At 37.1% G+C, this 23955-nt stretch overlaps 1 protein-coding gene across 5 annotated transcripts in view; it reads left to right on the forward strand.

The window, feature by feature from the left end:
• The window catches only part of PLEKHA5 (pleckstrin homology domain containing A5), a 254613-nt gene that overhangs the window by 67293 nt on the left and 163365 nt on the right, over positions 1-23955 (forward strand). The window contains exon 4 of one of the 5 annotated variants that reach the window (XM_010354716.2): positions 9320-10989. The exons of the other annotated variants lie outside the window; for them this stretch is intronic. Coding sequence (XP_010353018.1) covers positions 9320-9323 — 4 coding nt within the window. The 3' untranslated portion in view covers positions 9324-10989. Of the gene's footprint in view, positions 1-9319; positions 10990-23955 lie in introns of those variants that run through there. 5 annotated transcript variants of the gene reach the window in all.

A 23955-nucleotide genomic window follows, 5' to 3' on the forward strand; every position in this document is an offset into this window, starting at 1 on the left:
AAGCTTGAAAGCTCATGCTGGAGGATCTGGCTCAGGTTCTCTTACGAGGTTGTATGAGCCTTATGAGCCTAAGACTTTAGTCTCTGGAAGCTTGAAAGCTCATGCTGGAGGATCACGTGTCTGGTAAGTTGAGGGTGGGTAGTTGGTTTTTCTGCACAAGGCTGCGTGACCCATGACATGGTGGTTGGCTTTGTCCATAGTAACCAAGCCCAAGAGAGCAAGGCAGAAGCTGCCCTGCCATTATGACTTAACTTTGGGTGTCACTTTTGTCATATTTTATTGGTGAAAAAGGCCAGTCTTGATTCATTGCAGGGGGGGACTATACAAGGGTGTGCATACCCTTGTATAGTCCATGTATAGGCTGGGGATCATTGAGGGTCATCTTAGAGGCTAGCTACCATACTTTAAAAGAATATCTTCATTATGAACAGTTGACTTGAATTTAAAAAATTTTTTTTAGTATTTTTATTTTTAATTTTAATGAAGGAAAAAGTAAACATGTAAATGCTTGCTTTACTTTTGAATTTTATAAAAGCAGATAATTACAGAGAAGTGCTGACATTTCTACTTTTCGTAGGAAACTTGGAGAGAAGTCAAAGGTGTAAAAAGGACAAATTTTAGAAAATGAGATTCATGAGGAAAGACTGATTAAGTTCACTTTAGTTAATGAAATGTGGAATTATGAAAAATTAAATATTAAGGAGAACCCTAATGAAATTATAAGAATAGAAAAAATAATTTACTCTTGGCCTGGCACAGTGGCTCATACCTGTAATCCCAGCACTTTGGGAGGCCGAGGCAGGCAGATCACTTGAGATCAGGAGTTCAAGACCAGCCTGGCCAACATAGTTGAAACCCTGTCTCTACTCAAAATACAAAAAAAATTTAGCCGGGTGTGGTGGCGTGCACCTGTAGTCCCAGCCACTCAGGAGGCCAAGGCAGGAGAATTGCTTAAACCTGGGAGGTGGAAGGGGTTGCATTGAGCCCAGATGGCACCTTTGTACTGCAGCATGGACCACAGAGTCAGACCCTGTGTCTCAAAAAAAAAAAGAAAGAAATAAAAGAATTTATTCTTACTAAAATTAGTAATACTAATTGTTAATAAGTGAAATGATCTAGTAAATAATTGGTCAGAGTCTTGTGGTAATAAACTTTTAAGGAGTGATAAGACTATCATAGACATTCTACTTAACTAATACTTTAGATTAGGGGTCAGTAATTGTGGCTTGTGGACCAAATCCAGCCTGCTGCCTGTTTTTGTAAATAAAGCTTTGTTGGAATGTAGCTATACTCATTTGTTTATGTAATGTCTATGGCGACTTTCTCACTGTAGCAACGTTGATAGTTTTGACAGACTGTTCAGTCCACAAGGCCCGAAATATTTACTATCTGGTCCTGTACAGAATAAATTTGTTGACCCCTGTTTCAGATTTTAGACTTTTAAATTGTAGATTAGGTTTTGGAGTGTTTATGAGGTGCATAAATCCAAGGACAGTAGCGTGTAAGTCAACTTTAAACATAAGAGGATGCAATATTAATGTGGTTTTGATTTTTTTTTTTTTTTTTTTTGAGACAGAGTCTCGCTCTGTCACCCAAGCTGGAGTGCTGTGGCCAGATCTCAGCTCACTGCAAGCTCCGCCTCCCGGGTTCACACCATTCTCCTGCCTCAGCCTCCCGAGTAGCTGGGACTACAGGCGCCGCCACCTTGCCCGGCTAGTTTTTTGTAGTTTTTAGTAGAGACGGGGTTTCACCGTGTTAGCCAGGATGGTCTCGATCTCCTGACCTCGTGATTCGCCCGTCTCGGCCTCCCAAAGTGCTGGGATTACAGGCTTGAGCCACCACGCCCGGCCTGGTTTTGATTTTTAAAGAAGGAAAGTCTTAGTACTTAGAAGAGGGGTATATGATAGTAAAATTCACAAGAATGATGCTTCATTAGGTAAGACTTTGTTTATTAAGATACTTTATGCTTATTAAGGTAATTCTCCATGTTGGGAACACATGAAGCCAAGATTTTAAAAGCAAATAATGTTGATTAAATTAGGTTGCTGTGAGAAGGCAGTTTAAATTTTTAATCAATTTCTTACTTCAAATGGAAAGTTAGGTATGAATTTTATACTTGGACATTTCTTCTGATTTAGAGTTTTGATTTTTTAAATTTGTATGTAATCATAGGGTACAAGTACAGTTTTACTACATTGATATGTATTGCACTGTGGTAAAATCAGGGCCTTCAGTGTGCATCTATCACTGGAGCAACGCACATTGTACCCACCAGACAGCCTCCCAGCACATCATACCTACCAAGCAACCTCCCGTTATCCACCCTCCTCCTACCCTCCCATCCATCTGAGGCCCTGTATTAGACCATTCTTGCATTGCTATAAAGAAATATCTGAGGCTGGATAATTCATAAAGAAAAGAAGTTTAATTGGCTCATGGTTCTGCAAGGCTGTCCAAGCATGTTGTTGGCGTTTACTCTGCTTCTGGGTAGGCCTCACAGAGCTTTTACTCATGGCAGAAGGCAAAGCGGGAGCAGGCATGTCACAGAGCCAGAGCAGGAGCTTTAAAAGAATGGCAGGAAGAGAGGTGCCTCACACTTTTAACAACCAGATCTCATGAGAACTCACTCACTGTTGCTACTACAGCACCAAGCCATGAGGGATCCACCGCCATGATCCAAACACCTCCCACCAGGCTTCACCTCCAACCTTGGGGATTACATTTCAGCATGAGACTGGGTTAGAACAAATATCCAAACCCTGTCAGTCGCCATTGTCCTTCATTCCATACTCTGCTTCCATGTGTACGCATTATTTAGCTCCCACTTATAAGTGAGAACTGCAGTATTTGTCTTTTCTGTGTCTGAGTTGTTTCACTTAAGATAATGACCTCCAGTTCCATCCATGTTGCTGCAGAATACATGATTTTATTCTTTTTCATGACCGAATAGTATTCCATTGTGTATATGCACATTAACTTTATTCAGTCCTCCATTGATTGACAGTTAGATTGATCCTGTATCTTTGCTATTGTGAATGGTGCTACAATAAACATACAAGTGCATGTATCTTTTTTATATAATGAATTCTTTTCCTTTGGATAGATACCCAGGAGTGGGATTGCTAGATTGCCTGATAGTTCTATTTCTGGTTCCTTGAGAAATCTTCATACTGATTTCCATAGAGGTTGTACAAATTTACATCCCTACCAACTGATTTTTTTTAAATATGAAAGAATGGTCTAGAGAATGTGCCCCTCCTTAATATCCGCCTTTTACCTATCTACTGCAGAGTGACTTCAGGAGGTACAGGTATTTACCAGTTTTATTATACAGACAAATTGAATATTGAAATCTCTGGATAAGAGGCACAGATTTCGGATTCAGAGTTGTATGAACAAGGACAAGTGCTCTAGGGACTTCTAAAGCTGGAATTGGAAATCTCAGATGAAATACATTTCTAATAGTACCACCAGCATATATTCTACTGAACTGGCTTTGTGATCATCATTACTACCTACTTTTTAAAACTAATGAGGCCGGGCGCGGTGGCTCAAGCCTGTAATCCCAGCACTTTGGGAGGCCGAGGTGGGCGGATCACGAGGTCAGGAGATCGAGACCATCCTGGCTAACACGGTGAAACCCCATCTCTACTAAAAAGCACAAAAAACTAGCCGGGCGAGGTGGCAGGCGCCTGTAGTCCCAGCTACTCGGGAGGCTGAGGCAGGAGAATGGCGTGAACCCGGGAGGCGGAGCTTGCAGTGAGCTGAGATCCGGCCACTGCACTCCAGCTTGGGCGACAGAGCGAGACTCTGTCTCAAAAAAAAAAAAAAAAAAAAAAAAAAACTAATGAAAAGGGTTTATATCAAATATACTTTAAGGTTATAGAAAGCAAATGATTTACAGGTAAAGCTGTTTTCTTTAGCATTTTAATTTCAAAACATAAACTAGCTACCATTTATTGGGTATTTATACTGTACCAGACACTGTATTTGTCACATTTCAAAGTTTTTCTCGTGGTAATGTTCACAATAATTCTGTAGGGTGAGAAATAGTCTTACTGTAGTAAGACTATTAAATAAACGAAACCTCTGAACCTTGGAGTTTAACTTGCGCAAAGTTAGTAACAGGACTAGGACTTGAACCTGAACCATCACACTCCAGATCTCTCCATACCACCTTGCTAGCATGTGTACCTGTCATCTTATTCCTGGCTTCTGTTATTTCCCTTTTTATTTCCTTTCCCTTCCTCCCACAACCTCTTTTTCCCCCATTTCTTTTCTTTCTTTTTAGTTGTTAAGTACATAACTAATACATGCTTATCAGAACAATTCATATAGCACAAAAGGATATAAAGTAAGGAGACTGGGTGAGTGATAGCTCATTCCTGTAATCCTAGCACTTTGGAAGGCCAAGGCAGGCGGATCACTTGAGTCCAGAGTTCGAGACCAGCCTGGGCAACATGGCGAAACCCTGTCTCTACAAAAAAATACAAAAATTTAGCCGGGTGTGGTGGCACACACCTGTAGTCTCAGCTACTCTGGGAGCTGAGGTGGGAAGATTGATTGAGCCCAGGAGGTGGAGGCTGCAGCAGTGTGCCGAGATTGCACCATTGCACTCCAGCCTAGGTGAGAGAGAGAGAGACCGTGTCTCAAAAAAAAAAGTAGCCTTTATCTAGGCTATTAACATATACTGTTCTGTTACCTGCCTTTTAGGTATATATCTATGTATATGTGTGTATGTGTGTGTGTATATGTGTGTATATATGTATGTGTGTATATACACACATAAACACACCCACACAAAAAATAATGTATGTATATCATAGATGTCTTCCATGGCAGTACACATACTTCTGCTATTATTTTTGACAGCTGCATGATGTGTTCCATACTACAGATGAACTTTAATTTGTGAAGCCATTCTCTATTGATTATTCTGTTTACTTTGGCATCTTTCTCTCTCTTTGTTGCTATTTATATAACTTTGCTTAATGAGCATCTGGTGTTTGCCTTACCTACACTAATTGAGATGATTGAAGTGTATCTATCTAGTTTCAGTTTTCAAAAAGCAATAGTTATGTTTTTTTCCGTGACATTGAACAGTATTTTATTGAGTCTGATTTCTTGAAGAATATTTTGTTTCTACAATGTGAGATTTTGTCAGTCTTTTCTAAACTTTTTGAAAAATCTGTTATCTTCCTTTCTCAGTTGTCAACAGAGATTATATTTTATATGTCAGTACTGATTAAGGATTAACTATTTCAATCAAATGTTTTCAATTAACACATAAAGACAATTTAATAGTAGATTTTTCATAGGTCTTTAGACTGTAAAATCTTGTATATGTTAAATGCATATAGTGAAAAAATTTGAACCACGAACTGTCAACAAGTAATTTGTAATTTTTCCAATAGAGCATTAAGGTAACTAACGTAATTCCTGGTGTCATAAAGAATAAAAAATACCATATCTAGCTATCAAGAGTGTCTCTTACAAAGCAAGAAGAAAACCTACCCCTATGTGATCTCTTATTCTAAGCAGGTGTGAATAAAAGAGAGACACTGTGGCAAAGTAGAAAAAGCATAAGCTCCTTCTAATCCCTTCCTGCCATTTCCTAGCAGTGAAACCCTGTTTTACCTTTGCTTATAACACAGTATGAATAGTAAAACCTCTGTGACAATATTCCTGTACAAACAAAAGACGAATAACATATCCACAACACCCAGAGTGGGTCTCAACAAATGGTGGCTGCTATCGTGTTGCTGCCAAAGCTGCTACTCTGGCTTATGAGTTTTTAACTTGTTTTCTCTGTTTCTTTTTAGAGAAATAGCTTAGAGAGAAGTGACTTTTTTTCATAGTTTGTAATTGAATGAGAAAATAAAATGAGTTTTTTGGATTCTAGTACTGATTGACCATGTTGACATAATTAAAACTTTCAAATCCTTGTTCACTGGCTGTGATAGAGTACTAATTTAGTTAAATCCCGAGAGCCAACCTGTCCTATTATGTTTAGAAGTGAATATCCCTCCTGCCAGCTGTCCCTCCTTCTCTGCCCTTCTGTAGAGTTAGCTCTCTTCCCCACTGACTCCACACTGCACTTCCAACACTAGGGACCTCTCTGTTCAGATCTCACTTTACTTCTTGGCAACATTCAGCATCGTTGGACCTTAACACCCTTTTCTCCTGACTTCTATGACATCATACCCTTGTGGGTTTCATGCTGCTTTCATGACCATTCCTTTTCTGGCCCTTTTCTCACTGCTCCGATCCTACTGGTCTTCCATTCAGACCAGTCTCCCATACTGTTCTGGCTATTTTTCAAATATGTCGGCAATACTTATTTTGGAAGATGTTATGTATTCCTACTTCAGGGTCTTAACACTGACCTTTTCCTCGCCTGTCTTTTTGTTCCCTTTTTGCTCATGTCTCACCTTTTGAATGATGCTTATCCTGACCCCTGTTTAATTTCACTACCCTAGCCACACTCCTGAGCCACACTCTAGTTTTTCTTTCATAGCACTTACCACCTTCTAATGTACTACATCGTTTATTATGTTTGCACTTGTCTTCTCTGATAGAAGCTCCCTGAAGACAAAGATCTGTTTTTCCCACAGATACACCGAGCATAGGACTAGGCACACAGTTGGCATTGTTGAAGTCACAGAGTCTATCTGGTGTGGGGTGTGTGTGTGTGTGTGTGTGTGTGTGTGTGTGTGTAAGTCGCCTCATTCACTTCCAAGGCTGTTTGTACACCATATGCCAGTCAGCCATAAATCTTCATCTCCACCTCTTTCCTGATCTCCACTTTCACTGACCTCTTCATACAGTGTCTAATATATACAGTCAGAAAAAAACAACTTTGCCGCCTTTGCAGTCATCCTCAGTTTTTCTCTTTCCTTCACTTAACATCACCCCACCTCCCCTCCAGTCTATCATCAGTGAGCCCCGTTGACACTTCCTCCCCTCCAAAACGTATCCCAAATCTGCTCACTTCTCTCCATCTCTGCCACACCTCCCGTCTTTGCCACCATCATCTTTCACGCAGACAACTGTGGCAGCCTCTTTGCTTTTCCCCTGCTTGTTCACCCTTGACCCTTTACAATCCATTCTCCACACTGGCTAGATTCATTTTCTTAAAGTATAAAAATGTAATTCAGATCCTGTCAGTGTCTTCCAGTGGCTTTCCATAGCACTTAGAATAAAATCCAAAGTTCATTATCTGACTTATAAATCTAACCCCAGTTGACTTTTCTACTTCTACAACTGTTTTCCTCTCATCCTACCATACTCTAGTCACAAAGGCCTTCTTTCATCTCTTTCAGATATGCCAGGAGGCTTAGAGCCTTTAAACTAACTGTCCACTCTCTCTATCCAGATTTCTTTCCCCCTTTTTGTGACATTAAGTCAGTGTTTAACTGTTGCTCCCTCGGGGCTTTTCCTGACAATCCATTCACTGAGTCATTGAACCTGTCTTAGTTCTTTGCATAATCCTTTTCCACTATCTCAAGTAGTCTTTTGTTTATTGAGTTTCATTCCCCCATGAGAATGTATGCTCCATGAGAGCATAGACCTTTTTACTGCTGTTGTGTGTAACACGTAGAACAGTGTCTGGTTCATAGTTAATGCTTAGTAGATATTTGTGGAATGAATGATTGAGTGAATGAACAAAGAGAGCAGATTTTTTTTATTACAAATTTTGTAATAAAGTTATTAACTATCTGATTAATAATATCCTTAGGCAGAGTTGGAAAAAAATGAGTTTTGATTTTGGGGAAAGGAGCACTAAGAAATATTTATTTTTCTATCTTTTAGCAGAATGCAGGAATAGTTATACCCCATCCCCATTTTTTTATTTACGTAGTGAAATATTTTTTAAAATTTTCTATAAGACCATTATTCAGCAGCAAAATTATTTCATGTATGGTTTTGTTTTTTTGTTTTTCTAGCAAAACATGATAGATTTTCTTATAGTCTAAACATTGTCTATAGCAAAAGACAGCTTGAATGCCAAAATAATGTATAATTAGATCTATTCATTATCTTGCCACATGCTAAGTAGGTGCTAAGGATTTATCACTGCAGTAAAAGTCACTGGATCATTACATTTATTTTATGGAAATATGATTTAAAATTTACAATTCTTTTTTGTAAGACAGTAACAAATTATTATGTAAAATGTATACCGCTGCCCAAGACTCTTTCAAATGTTTGCTCCTGATTTTGTAGAGATCTTCCTAACGATTGAATATTTAAAATTCAAAATGCTTTTTTTCTTTTTTGGAAAAATGCCTTCTGTAGATATATCTGGGTGAGAAAGCAATAAAATATTAAAAAAATATTTTATCAGCAACATCTAGCGTCAGTACCTCATGACCTGTCAGTGTGTTGTACTGAAAAGTGTCATTGGTTTGTCCCAAAGAACGAAGTGGTGGCAGTGATGGCAGCATCTGTTTCTAACTTGTGGTTTATTTCTCATTTTCAAGATCCTGTTGCCACTGGTTTTTCTTCCCAGTGGTTGGTTAAAATTCAGAGTTGTTTCATGAATACATGACAGTGTGATCTTAGGAGCTTGCAGTTGCTCAGAAGCCAACCACACTTCGAAAGTTTGATGTAAATATTTGTACTGCAAGATGCTTTTTGTTGAGATACCAGATCCCAGCAAAAAGTAGCATTAAACCTGATGACCTCAGATACCATGGAGGAAAAGCACATTCTAAGACTTGAGCTTTTTTTCTGAAGCTGTGTGTAACTGATTCTATATTTTATTCTCTAAGTTAGGTGAAATCTCAAACTTTTTGAAAAGAGTCACTAAAAGAGAATGAAATCATGTCATTTGCATCAACATGGATGGAACTGGAGGTCATTAAGTGAAATAAGCCAGGAACGGAAAGACAAATAGCACATGTTTGCATTCTTAAGTGGAAGCTAAAAAAATGAATATCATGGAGGTCGACAGTAGAATGATGACAGTGTAGGGGGAAGGGGAGCTGAAGAAAGGTTAGTTAGTGGGTACAAACATACAGTTAGATGGAAGGGAAAAGCTCAAATATTGGATAGCAGAGTAGGGTGACCATAGTTAGCAACAATGTATTAAATGCATTTCAGAATAGCTAGAAGAGAGGACCTAAAATGTTCCCAACACAGAAAAATGATTAGTACTTGAGGTGATGGATCCCCCAAATAACCTGAGTTGATCAATTATAGTTTCCATGTGGCAACAAAAGTATCACCTGTCCCCCTTAAATATGTATAAATATTATGTACCAATAAAAAAAATTTTAAACATTAAAAAACTTTTTTTAATCCTTTATCCTTCCAGCTGAATAGATTTCCTTTTCATTCTTCCTGAGAATAGAAGATTTGATGGAAATTCCAGTATCTGTATGCAGGCCTATGACTAGCTTCACTTCTTGGTGACTAATACTAGTTGACAAAACAGCATATTCTAAACTAATTGTCTTCATTATCCAGTAGCTTTCCTATTCCCCATAACATATGTTCCAGATCTTTGATTACTCACCTCAGAATGCTTGTCTCACTCCTCTTTTCCTCATTCCTAGCAGATCATACCTTGGAGAAGAAAATAGAAACTATCAGCCATGAACTTCATTAGCTTTTTCTTCCTCTTCAATCCAAATCTGTCTGTATCTTCATTCATTTTTCTTAACCCTTTCCTTGCTTGCTATTTCTGCTTTCCAAAACCAAGGAAAGAATTTTGACAGAAGTGCCCAAGGAATTCATTGGGAGAGAATGAATGATTCAATAAATGATGTTATGATAATTAGATAGATAGCTATATGTAAGCATAAAAAATTTTTTAAAACCTTAGGCCCTTGTAATCATATGCATAAAAATTAAGTGGATTATTGATTTAAATGTAAAAACAAAAAGTATAAAACTTTTAGAAAAAAGATTGTGACATTGGGCCTGGCAAAGATTTCTTAGATGTAATTAAAGATTTATAAAAGAAAAAATTGGTAAACTAGACTTCATCAAAATTTAGAAATTTTGCTTTATCTGTGTAGAACACTGAAGAGAATGAAAAGACAAGTCACAGACTGGGAGAACATACAGGCAAGTCACATATTTGTCAAATAACTCATAGCCAGAATATATAAAGAACTTTTACAACTCAATAATAAAAAGACAAACAGCCCAATTTTTTAAATAGGGAAAAAATTTAAATGTATTTCACAAGAGAATATACTCAAATAGCCAGTGAGCACATGAAAAGATGTTCAGCATCATTAAACATTAGCAGATTGCAAATTAAAACCACACTGAGGAACCCACTAGAATGGCTATAATCAAAGACTGTCAATATCAAGTATTGCAGAGGATGTGGAAAAACTCAAACTGTTACACTGGTAATAGAAATATAAAATGTTACAACCACTTTGGAAAGAGATTGGCAGTTTCTGGAAAAAATTAATTGTAAATTTGACCAAGCAATTCTACTACTTAAGTATCTTAAGAAGAATGAAAACATGTCCACACAAAGATTTGTACTAAACTGTTGATAGCATTATTCATAATCGCCTAACAGTGCAAATGTCTGTCAACTACTGTGAATGGATAGACAAAATGTGCTATCAATACAGTAAAACTACCCAGCAATAAAAAAAAAAAACAGTTGACTGATAAATGGTATACGATGACCGAATTTTAAAACCTTGATGCTAAGGAGCCAGACACAGAGACTACACATTGTATAATTCCATTTTTGTGAATTTCCCAGAAAGGCAAATTATTGAGACAAAACAAATCAGTGGTTGCCTAGGGCTGGTGGTGGATGTGGAGATTGACTGTAAATGGGACGTGAGGGAATTTTTTTGTGGTGATGGAAATGTTATAAAACTGGATGTGGTAATAGTTGCACAACTCTGTAAATTCAGTAAAAGTCACTGAACAGTACACCTAACCATAGGTGGGTTTAATGAAATGTGAATTATACTGTAATAAAACTAAATAAAAGCTGAGTTAGTACCACTTGCCTTGGGTTCATTACTTTTTGTTCATTCTTAATTATTCCCTTCATAGTTACTCCCAACTCTTCCCCTACTTCTTTCCATATTTCTTTACTATTGAAAATTATTTTCAGTAGTTTTGCCTCCTGAATTCACTGCCTTTTAGATCACATTTAGACCATGGGTTTCTATCACCACAAAAAAATTCCAAAATCTGCGTCCAAATTTCAACTCTATTCACTTATCTATGTGACACAGAATAAGCCTCTGAGTCTCTGTGTCCAGATTTGTTTACCAGGTAGAATATTAATAAAATCTATTACATGAGGATTTGTGAATATGAAATGAAACCATATATTTGAGACATTCTATAAGTGCTAGCTGTCATTCATCACCTTAAAACAAGACTCATAAGTTGAAAGACTGTGAACTGGTGAGCATCTAGAGGAGTGGCTCTTAATCAGAGCAAACTCAAAATTTAGGGAGGTTTTACAGACTCGCTCCACTGATGGGTCAGGTGGAAAGGTTTCTGGACCCTGGGAAGTACATGTGTGTGTTTGTTCTCCAGCTTCCCAGATGATTCTGCTATAACCCAATGGTAAACAAAACAACAACAGATTACAGTGTAAGACTCAGCCCATAGAATGTACAAACACCATTTGTGAACCCTAACAAACTGTGGTCTCTGGGTGATAATGATGTGATAATGATAATTGCCGTACAAGGCTCATGTATTCATTTCTAGTCTTGCTTCTCCCATTCCCTCCCTTTGGTTAGGTATCAAATGGAAGGCAGATACATTTAAGTCATGAGCAAGATCCGCCCATCTCATGTATGTACATGCAGTGGGACAAATGCACTAACACTGTATAAAGTCTTCAGAGTATACTCAATTGTCATAGAAATAAGTTATATCTTTGGTTGAGTTTTTAAACATTCATTCTTACTGGGGTAGTATTTGGAAAACATTATATCAGGTTTTGCTGGTAGAGAAAGGGTAAATCAGTAAGTTAAAGAATAAGTGATGTATAAGGATTTAAAAAAGAAGGCCTCAGGTTTAAGGGATATATGTAATTACAAGATGATCTCAATTTTAAATCAGAACACTTAAGTTGGATGTATGGGAGACAGGAAATGCATGTTAGAGAGCAATTTAGTGATATGGAGGAATTCATACAGTGAATTTGAAATGAGTAAGTACTATGCCAGTGTGACTGGAATTACTGCCTCTTTGCCTGTCTTCATTTACCTGTTTTTGTATCTCTCTTTCTTAGAGTTGACTCCCTCACTCTTCTGTTTTCCAGGGTCTAGAACACTTCTTGCCATCTGCTTCCAGATTCCATCTCAGAATAATTAGTTTTTATCTCTTTCTTTCTTCCCAGTGTTGACAGCCGTCACTTTCTAGTATTCACATTGTCAATATCACAACTTCTCCAGTCTCCACACCACCAGTTCCCAGGTCCTCCAGTGTGCCACATCTCAGCCTTGACGTGGCTGTTTCCTCCTCTTTCTCTCTCCTGTCTAGTCTAGATCCTTAGTATTCATCCGGGCATTTCAGAAAGTTCACCCCTCTCATAAAGACCTTACTGATTGCCTTCCTTAGAATGCTTCATCTCTTTCCTCTAAGTTCTCTAGGACACTAAAGCAACTGTCTTTTACTGTAATACTTAGATTAATTATATGTACTCTTGCCTGGTCATTCCTATTAGTTGAACTCTTTAAAAACAGAGATAGTTGTACTCATTTTTGTTCCCATTGTGCATTGCAGTGTACCATAACTCATATATAACATGTTCTCAAATAATATTTATAGATCACAGATTTTTTATTTGTTTCTTTTTAGTGAAGAGTTTTCACTTTCTCATTTAGGAATCATAGAGCTTTCTTTGAGTACTGTAGGTAACTTATTCTTCCTACAGAACTACCCTGATACATACAGTACTTAGAGACACAAAACATACGTGTATTGACACATTTTAATTTTTGTGACCTTTTGATAACCTTGTCTCAGGAAGGGCCTTATCTTAGCTGTTTCCATGGGATGCCTATTTCCTATGTCTTCTTGCCTTCCCACACCCTCCATGTCAGGAGGCAGGAGGGTAGAGGACTGTGAGGCTACTGTTCTCAAAAATGAGACATTTATATAGAAGGGTGATTTACAATAGGGAAGTAATAAGAGGTGACCAGGAAGGCTTGGGAAGAAGGGAAAAGCTCTAATTAGCATATGGGCCCATTTAAAGGTGGGTCAGCCCCATTCTGTCAGTGACTTGCAATCCTGAGCGGGGTGCATGTCAAGTGTTCAGACACTTCCTATTTTTGCTCATCTACCCAAGGTAAAAGTGGGAAGTAGATGTGAAAGAGTTGTCTAGCTGGTTTTAGTGGGGCTGTACTAGATCTAGATTTATGGAGGAAGATTAAAATGGAGCAGGGGAAAAACCTTCTTGACCATATTTTCATCATCCCAAACTAATGGCCTTTGCAGCAATTTACTTAACAAACTAGGTGAATTATGTATTTGATGGCATAAATATGCATACACAAAATATTTGGTTGGTTTTTGTGGCATTTTTGTAAAACTTTCTCAAAAATACAACATTCTTTAAAGACTTTTTTATAGATTTATCAGTATTTGGGTGACGTATAATTTATAACTCAATTATTTAATATGTAAACAACATATAAAAATCCTATCACCATAGTTTGAGGATAGCAAACATTTTAATAAATACATTGAACATTTCAGTTTATTAGTCTTTATTAATATTTCCAAAGGAGAAATTAAAATACCACTGCATAGTTTTCAGATTGTTTTACTTAGTGAACAGGCAAGAGGACAGAATAAGAGATTGAAAAGTGAAATAAGGGTAGTTTATAGTTTGTTTAATTTATCAATGGTCCTATTTACATTTTGGGATCACATCTTGGACGTTTTGCAACTTCCAATTCATTCTAGCATTTTGGGATTCTTATGTTGACATAATTCTATATTGAAACTTAAGGACTTGTTATTTAATAAACTTGTAGAAATAATCATTTCCAGTTAAATGAACCACAAAGATTATGAGGTTAAAAACAAATCAGTTATCATTTAGTAGTTCTGTATTGTCAGTTAATGATCTTTATTAAATGTGCAGCTTTCTGAGTTTATTTGGAAGTAGGTCATCACATGCTGAGATCAAATACCAAGTCATTTAAATTAGATACTGAGCATGCTCATATGAAGTACTTACTCTTGGAGACTGCGGTGTGGTTCAGTTTTCTTATAGTGGAAAGAGCAGAAAAGAGATCACGGTGTGCCCCTTTGTCATCATTCTGTCAGAAAGCATGTAATTTGTCTTTAGAAACCAGAAGCCTGAGACAAAGAGAAGAACGCAGATTTTTAGCAAAAGGCTATTTGGTGAGTTAAATTGGCTGTTCTGTTCTATTTTGCTCTAATCGGTCAGTTATTCCTAGCCAGTCTATGTCTTTACTTATATCTGCTGCTTTTTTGTACTATGCTGAAGCTTTATGTAGCAAGTAACTTAGCTGAGATTGGGAGAAAATCGTTTCTGCAGTCTAAATCTTATTCTTCTGAAATATTTCCAGTACATTTCTGAGGTGACAAGTTCATAAATTGCTATGATGATACTTTCTCATGTTCTCCACAAATTTTCTTTGCTCACTTGTGCTGAATAATGCTGGCAGAATTATGTGCCGAGATACTTCAGGATTTGTCTTTTTGGAGAGTTTAGCATTTTTGTTCTTACATCTTAATGAAATTACAGTTTTCGCTTTTACATTTCTATACTGTATCTACCAAAGTAGTAGGTAAGAAAGATCAAAAATTCTTTAAAGAAAATGAGAGGGTGTATTACAGTAATATGTATGCATATTATTAAAAAGGTGGTTCAAAAATGAAAGTTTGCTTTGTAATACAGTTGATCATTTAAACTATCCTAAAATGAAATGAAATTGACAACATTTTGTAAAATATAAGGTGTTACAGTTATTCTGTATTCATATTTAGAATTCTATCTTAATTTATTGAATTAGCTACATAAATGTTGCGTAATAGTTTTGCCAGTTTAGGCTGTTACTTTCTCTGAGCTCATATTATCAATGAGTGATCAATAGGAAGATAATCTTATTTAAATGTTTTGTGATTTTTAAAAAATCCGAAGTGTTCATGTTTTACCATGAAGTTAAAGGGGGATATTTTTGTGCATTTTCTCCATATTATGCTCTTATAATGTTATATAATATTGAAAATCTATACATTGTTATTTCATGATGAACACAATTTTGATTATGTATTTATAATCGGTAAACTTGGCAACCAAATATTCAGAGTCTTCTCCTGGAGATTAAAATGGCATTACTCTGCTGAAGATACAACTTTATATTTTTTGAAGATTTGAAGAAAAAGCATAAAATTACCATATTTATTTCCTTCGGGGAAAATCCTGTTTGTTAGTACACGTAAATGTCAGGTAGGGAATTTGAGACATATAAGGTGCTTTAAAGAGGTCTAGAAAAATGATGTGGGGGGTGGGAACAATAGAAAGAGACTACTGAAAGCTTAGTACCTTCAAATGCTAGGCAATTATGTGAGGCTTTCCTGAAATATCTTCATTTTGTGAACTTCCCCCACTATGCCATTTTCCAGGATTGGCACTTGTGAAGGAGGTGGGTGTATACTTAAGCTTATATATTCATGAAAAGGGAGGGTTAGAGATGAGGACTGGGTGACAGGACTCAAGAAATCTATTCCCACTTCTTTATACTGACTCACTTGTTTGACCTTGCACATGATGTCTACCTTATTTATTTCTACCTACTTTTAGTATAATACTTTACCATAGTGATAAAGTGGTTCATTTATAGTTTCTAAAGTAATAAAATTATTTCACAGACTGTGACAAAGATTCATGAGGGGTAAGTCATTCACTAATAGCCATTGTGGGAAGAAAACAAAAACAAGTATTGCTTTTCCAAATTCTATTAAATTTTTTTAACTGAAATATCTCAAGTGCATAAAATCTATAAAGTCCTCTGTAGTCTTTGAAACTAATCTCAGAAATACATATTCCATGTGTATTATGTAATGGTGACAGATGTGGTTTTAACTTCTTTCTCTCATATTCACTGCAGACTGGATGGTCACACAATTTTCATGGCAAGATTATACTGTTATATTATTTTATACTACTTTCTCTTATTTATTTAGTCCCAGATACTCTAATCATAAATCTTCATAGATCAATAGAAGAGAAATAATGAATAGAAGATCTATTAAAGAAATGTGTGGAGAAATACTGGGAAAATGTAAGAAGAATACAGAAAGAAAAATTACCAATGAGAAGGGTCTCTTTGCCAGGTTTCTAGATATTAAGAATATACCTATATATCTTATTCATTTCCAAATCATTAAATTTATCTACTCATTTAACTTAACATCTACCCATTAAGGAACACTTATTTCCTTAATTTTGATGAATCTCAGTAGTGCTTAAAGATCCTAAGTGGTGGTAGATGAAAATGGATTTTGTGGTCAAGTACGTTTGGCGAATAACAGACCATAAAGGACTGTTCATAGCAGAACTTCTTGCCCTTTAATATCTTATTCAGAACCTCATCGTGGAACTTAATTTTTTCTGGCGTATGGTTTACTTTTGAAAGGAAGAACTGTAATACATAATATTAAACATTTGGCAAGCGTTTCAGTAATTTTAACTATGAATTTCTGTATTAAAATATCTGGATAAATAAAGGAAAAATTGTCAGTTTGCTTTTTGTGTTCTATTTTGTAATCTTAGAATTACAAGGTGATGAGATGTAAAATGTATAATTTTGATAAGGTGATTGTCATAGATATGTAAGTTAAAATGGCATTTTTGAAAGCCACTAGGAGTGTACATTGCACTAGGAGTGTAGGCGATGAATACAACATGAAAGATTTATAATAAAATAGTAACTGGGTAAAGATTTTTATAATTCTCACAAGTTTCCACTCATTCTCTTGAAGTTACTCTAAAGAACCTAGCATGGTGTTAGTCACAAAGTAGGCATTCAATAAATGTTTATCTAGGCAGGTGCGGTGGCTCATGCCTGTAATCCTAGCACTTTGGGAGGCCAAGACAGGTGGATCACCTGAGGTCAAGAGTTCGAGACCAGCCTGGCCAACATGGTGAAACCCCGTCTCTACTAAAAAATACAAAAATTAGCTGGGTGTGGTGGCAGGTGCCTATACTCTCAGCTACTTGGGAAGCTGAGGAGGAGAATCGCCTGAACCCAGGAGTTGGAGGTTGCAGTGAGCCGATATCATGCCACTTGCACCCCAGCCTGGGCAACAGGGCAAAAACTCTTGTCTCAAAAAAGAAAAAAGAAAAAAGTTTATCTTTTCACTTGAATTTAAACCTTCTGCCTCTTCATTGAAACACACCATAGTCATGGAAGTAGAATACCTATTGTCAGCTCCACTGGCCCACCCACCTACTTTAGGGAACTTTTTCTTAAATTGTATTTTGAAATACTGATAGTTGGATTCAGTTTCCAACTAAACTTTCATTTTTTGGCACTCCAGTGAAATTTGAAACCTAATTTAAATAGCAGTTTTCGTTGCTGTAACCTAATGACTGTACATGTTCTCAAATCCTTGTTTATTACAAAAAGAGAGGATACAAATATTAATACATCTAGGGGCAAGACCTCCTATTCTTAGCTACTTAAGAGCCTGAGTTGGGCCGGTTTCTTGATCCCAGGGTACTCTGCAGATCGAATGTTGGCCTCAAATATTTGACATCAATATGATTGTCCCTGAGAATGAAGATAGATCGAGTTTCCATTAAGCTTAGTATAGAATTGATATTTTGGTAGTTTAGTAGCCATATTTATCTCAAAATAAAGTACAAGAAATTAAATATGCAATTCAGAGAGAAATAGTGAAAAATATGAGGGGACCTCAGAAATTTATGGAAAATGGATGTTGTGATAAAACTATGCATGGATTTCATAAATTTTTTTATACCAAAATAAACTTGTATGAATGTGTTGTAGCATGTCTGAACAGGACCTAGTTTGAGGCACTAAGAAGGATAAGACATCAGTTTGAAAAGAACTCCTATCAGAACGACATGAATTCTGCTAAAATTAAAGCAAGAATAAACATCACATTTATGGTGAAGCTTGGATGGAAGAATAGTAAAATCATCGATGATTCACAAAAGGTTTATGGGGACAACACTCCAAAGAAATCAGCAGTTTACAAATGGATAGCTCATTTTAGGAAGGGGCAACACTATGTTGAAGATGAAGCTTGCACCAGCAGACCATCCACATCAGTTTTCAAGGAAAAAATAAACCTGGTTTATGCCCTAATTGAAGACTGACAGTTAACAGCAGAAATCGGAACCTCCACCACAGACAGTTTGATTGGTTCAGCATACACAAATCTGACTGAAACATTAGTTGAGCAAACTTTCCACTCAGTGAGTGCCAAAACTGTTGCACCCAGATTAGCTCGAGAAGAGCAGAGCTTCCAGTGGAAATTTTAAACAAGTGGGATCAAGATCCTGAAGCATTTCTTTGAAGAATTGTAACAGAAGATGAAATATGTCTTTACCAGTATGGTCCTGAAAACAAAGTACAATCAAAGCAATGGCTACCAAGAAGTGGAAGTGGTTTAGTCAAAGCAAAAGTGAACTGGTCACAAGCAAAGGTCACAGCAACAATTTTAAAAGATGCTCACAGCATTTTGCTTGTTATGACTTTCTCAGGGACCAAGGAACAATAACATCTGCTTATTATGAGAATGTTTTGGGAAAGTTAGTCAAAGCTTTAGTAGAAATGTCTGGGAAATCATCTTCATAGAGTTCTCCACCACAGCAATGCTCCTGCTCATTCCTCTCATCAAACAAAGGAATTTTGTGAGAGTTTTTGTGGGTAGTCATGAAGCATTCATCTCATCATCCTGATTTGGCTTCTTCTGACTTCTTGTTTCCTAATGTTAAAAAATCTTTAAAGGATTTTAAGGATGTCCATTTCTATTCGGTTAATAATGTGAAAAAGACTACATTGACGTGGTTAAATTCTTAGGACTCTCAGTTATTTAGGGATGGACTAAATGGCTGGTATTCTCATTTATAAAAGTGTTTTAACCTTAATAGAGTTTATGTTAAGGATTAGTTTATAATATTTATCTTTTAGTTTCATTTTTCCACAAGTTTTTGAAGTCTCCTGATACATCTTAGTAAAATGCCACACATATTCAGAGATTTTTATTTCTGACATTTTTAAAAGTGTAAGTCCAAAATCTACTTTGTAAAGGTAAAAGAGTGTAAATCCAGAACAGAGGACCTGTAACTTATTAATACAAATGGAACTTCTCCCCCTAGCTGTCATTTAACATGAGTGATTTCCAGTGGAAGAGGTTCTGGATTTTGGGAGTCGGGATCTTCTCCCATTCTTCTTGATGTCTGGTGTACAGCTTGTCTGCTGTCCAGCACACATCTTTGGGTTATTTTCCATTCTAGATGAGCTATGCTTTTTTTTTTTGTCCGAAAGATATGTTTTAGATATATGCATAATTTTTTTGGAGCTATACATTTTCCTTGAGAATAAATATCTGAAATTATCATTTAAGTCAATAAGAAAGCATGATTTTTAAGTGTATATCAAAAACATATTTTTCCTTTGAGGTCAAGTTGTCAGAGGCAGGAAAGGAAGAAGTGCAGCAGTTAATATCCAGCCAGCCAAATTTATCTGGGAGATGGATTATTAAGGTTAATAAGAAGTAGAAATTATAGAGCAAAGGATGTGAATGTTGGGAGACTTAATCAGTGTATATGTTTCCTGGTTGGTCAGAGACATTGTCGTTTTTACTGCCTTTTCTCCACTTTCTAAAGAGTTAATAAGGAAGCAATTTTTTTTTTTTATTTGAAGAGTTGGTCTGTTTATAAATTTTAACAATGATGTTCGGTAGAGTTGCTGCTGTAAATCTAGACATTAACATGAAACTTAGCCATGTTTTTTAAGGCTTATGGGGGTGTTGTCTAGGGTTTATGGAGGAATATTACATTTTAGTCTTTTTCTTGTTTTTAATACTTAAAAAATATGAAATAATTATTGTAAAAATATTACAGATATACCAAAGGTATGAATAAGATAGAGAGTTGCCCCTACACGTTGTTCTTTGGTTTTATGACGCATACCCTGCCCCCACAAAGTTGAATAATATTCCCCCACTTCAGGGTGTGTAGTGATAATCTGATCCCAGAACCTGTGAAGGCTACTTTCTGTGGCAAAGACTTAGCAGATGTGATTAAATTAAGGACTTTGAGATGAGGTTTTCCTTGGTCTTGGTGGGGAGGGCAGTGGCAAATGCAGTCACAAGTGTCCTTAGAAGGGGAGGTGGACAGAGGGAGATTTCAGAGAGCAGTGTGACTCCTGAGGCAGAGATGGAGTGATGGGACCACAAGCCAAGGCATGCAGAAGCTGGAAGAGGCAAACGTGAACTTATTCTCCTTTACAGTCTATGGAATCCCTCTCAACACCTTAATTTCTACCCATTAAAACTGATTTTGGCCTGATTTCTGGCCTCTAGAGCTGAGAGAAAATAAAGTTCTGTTGTTTTAAGTCAATAGAAGATATCAAATGACCTAGTCACAAAAAATTTATTTTAAAGATCTTAATTGGCTTTTGTTTGCAATTCTAGAATCAGGTAAGACCTCGTCCTATAAAATAGAATTGAGTGTTGTGATGAACTGAGCAGAGGAGGTTGGTTTTATTGACAAAAAAGGGCTGAAGAAAGCCGAATCAGAGAACAAAAAGCAGATTGGTTGTTTCAAAGTTACTTTCCTTATAAAGTTTAAAGCAGGAGGTACTGCCTTATCATGCTGGCTAAAATTGACCTGTTTGGGGATTCGGCTATTATCTCCATTCCTCTCCTGATTTCTTGGAAGGTCAGATAAACAACTTAGTTTTAGCTTGGTGGTGTGAACTTCAGCATGAGTAACTCCATTTTGGTTTGGTCTGTTGAGCCTAATGCAGGAGCTCAGTCCAAATCAATGACCTCCTATAAATTTTATTTAACGGAGGCTTGTATTAGTTTCCTATGACTACTGTAACAAATTACCACAACGTTGGTGACTTTGGTAATTCAGTCACATCTGCTAAGTCTTTGTCACAGTTGGGATCATGTGGAATAATCGCTTGAACCCAGGAGGTGGAGGTTGCAGTGAGCTGAGATGATGCCACTGCACTCCAGCCTGGGAGACAGAGCGAGATTCCATCTGAAAAAAAAAAAAAAAAAAAGATTTTAAACATGGGGCAGCTATCAGCCAAAGTCGAAAGAGAAACAAAAATATAAGGCATCTGTTAAAACATTACTTTCAAGTAAATGTAAGTAAGGTTTTGAAAAATTAATCAGCCGCTTGTGGTGGCCCACGCCTGTAATCCCAACACTGAGAGGCTGAGGCGGGCTGATGTCCTGAGGCTAGGAGTTCAAGACCAGTCTGGCCAACATGGTGATATCTCATCTCTGCTAAAAGTACAGAAATTAGCCAGGCATGGTGACGGGTGCCTGTAATCCCAGCTACTCAGGAGGCTGAGGCACAAGAATTGCTTGAACCCAGGAGGCGGAGGTAGCAGTGAGCCAAGATTGTGCCACTGCACTCCATCCTGAGCGACAGAGCAAAACCCTGTCTCGAATGAAAGAAAAAAAAGAAAGAAAGAAAGAAAAATCAATCCATGCTCACTAGTTTAGTTTTAATCTTAAATATTTATAACTTTTGAAATGTTGCATGACCAGTATATTCATAAATTCATCAAACATATCCTCACAGCATCTACAGGGAAGATACTCGCATTTCAGAAAGAGGAATACATGGGAAGAGTGGGGTTTTTTTTTCTTTTTTTAATTTCAAGTTTGCAAAGACTATAAGGGGCAGAGTTAGAATTTAAGCCCAGATCTATGTAACTCCAAAATTCTTAGTCTTTAAACTAAAGAATTGTTTTCAGTCTTGTTCCAGTACCTATACTAGATTTCTAAGAATTCAGACAACTCCTAATCTACCACATAGGGGAAATAGGGTCTATAAGAATATTATTTATGTCAGATAGTTAAATAAACATGAGATTATTTACACATTCCAGACCCAGGTGACCTAAATCTTCAAAGACGGTGACTGATCCCTCTGGAGCAGGTGCTGCATACAGTGAGAGAGAAGTATGTGTATTGTGTGCAGTGGCATGGATGGGGAACGATTTCTTCTGCCCAAGGATATGAGAGTGTGGGTGGCTTCTCAGAGCAGATTATGTCTGTGTTGGGTTTTGAAGGATGAGTAAGCATTTGCTAAGCATGGTTTCTTTGAACAAAAATTGCTAAGTAGAAAAGCAGGGATGCGTGGCACTCTAGACAAGAGTGAACAGCAAGACCAAAAGGTTATAGATATCTTCAGGGAACAGGTCATTCAGTGCTGCTAGAGTGTTCAGTGTGAGGTGCTTAGGGGCAGGGAGCACAGGCAGATGAGGAAGGCAACAGGCAATCCTGCAGGCTTTGGTGAGGGTCATTTTTAAGGGTTTCAGTAGGGGGCAGAACAGGACAAACTGTATATTAGAGAGAGAAACTTGCAGCAGCATGGAGGACAAATTGAAGGAGGAGGAGATAGGGCATAGATTCCTTAATGTTTGAAATAGTACAGTTGAAAATGGGACAAGGATTTTAAACTGGCAGCAGAAATAGAGATAGATCGATACGACATAAGTTAAGGAGATAGAATGTTAGGTTTGATAAACTGGGATGGCAGGTAGCGAATGTGAGAGGGAGAACTATTCTTTCTGGCATTTGAATTGTGTTTGAGATGAGACATTTTCAGGGGAAAAACAAGTTTAATTGGGAATAAAGATTGGACCTCTTAAGTTTGAAATATAGATAGGATATTCCTTTTGTTGAGAAGCAAAAATTGGATATAGGGCTCTACACAACAAAATAAATAATATTATGATAATACTAATATTATCAGAGCAATAGATGTAGAAAGTATAGGTTTAGTTAAAACATCAATATTGTTATTGAATGATAAGAAGATTAATGAGGAGTGGATTGAACCACCTAAGGGTATGGAGTGTGTAAAATGAAGGAGGTTTGGAGGTAGAACCATGAAAGAAACAAATGTCTAGCTGCTGGGTAAAGGAGTGATAAATCAGCAGAGCAGACCTAGTAGAAGTGATTAGCATAAAACAAGGAGAGAACTGAGATTAGGAAAACCAGGAGAGGGGAGTGTTAACTGTCTCAGGTGCTACACATCAGCCCTTTGAGATGAGGACCAAGAAACACCCTTTGACTTTGTTAGTTAAAGAGACATCAGTGACCTTTGCTGGGGCAGTAGGGAGAATAAAATTAAGATTACAGTTAATGGAGGAGGGAAAGAGGTGAGAAGGAGGGAGTGAGAAGTGCAAATAGCCTGTTTGAGAAGGAAAAGAGAAATTCAACAACATCAAAGAATGGGAGTGACTAAAGTGTTTTTTTCAGCTGGTACGTAGGAGCCAGTAGAGAGAAAAGGTTAAAGATGCAGGGAAGAGAAGAACCAATTGTTAGGAAAAGGTGCCAGGGAAGTTGGGAAGAAAACAGATCCAGGGACATATGATGGAGGATGGGCTTAACTACCCTAAGATTTGAGGGCAACAAATATTTGCTTAGGGCATGGGAGTGATTAGGATAGTGGCTTAAGGAGAGTGACAAAAATTTTAGAAGAGCTGCTAAAGGGAGAATGAAAGCAAATGAAAGAGTTGTCTGCCAGATGGTGTTAAGAACCCATCTGAAAGTGAAAACCATGAGTTGTTCATCACATCAGTCAATCTACATGGGTAGATGCTGCCTTTCATTTGAAAGCAGCGTATTTCTTTCCTTAAAAAAAAAAAAAAAAAAAAAAAAAATTGGCTGAGCACAGTGGCTCATGCCTGTAATCCCAGCACTTTGGGAGGCCGAGGTGGGCAGATCACCTGAGGTCAG

Source organism: Rhinopithecus roxellana, chromosome 10 (genome assembly GCF_007565055.1).
Source record: "Rhinopithecus roxellana isolate Shanxi Qingling chromosome 10, ASM756505v1, whole genome shotgun sequence".
NCBI classification, from domain to species: domain Eukaryota; kingdom Metazoa; phylum Chordata; class Mammalia; order Primates; family Cercopithecidae; genus Rhinopithecus; species Rhinopithecus roxellana.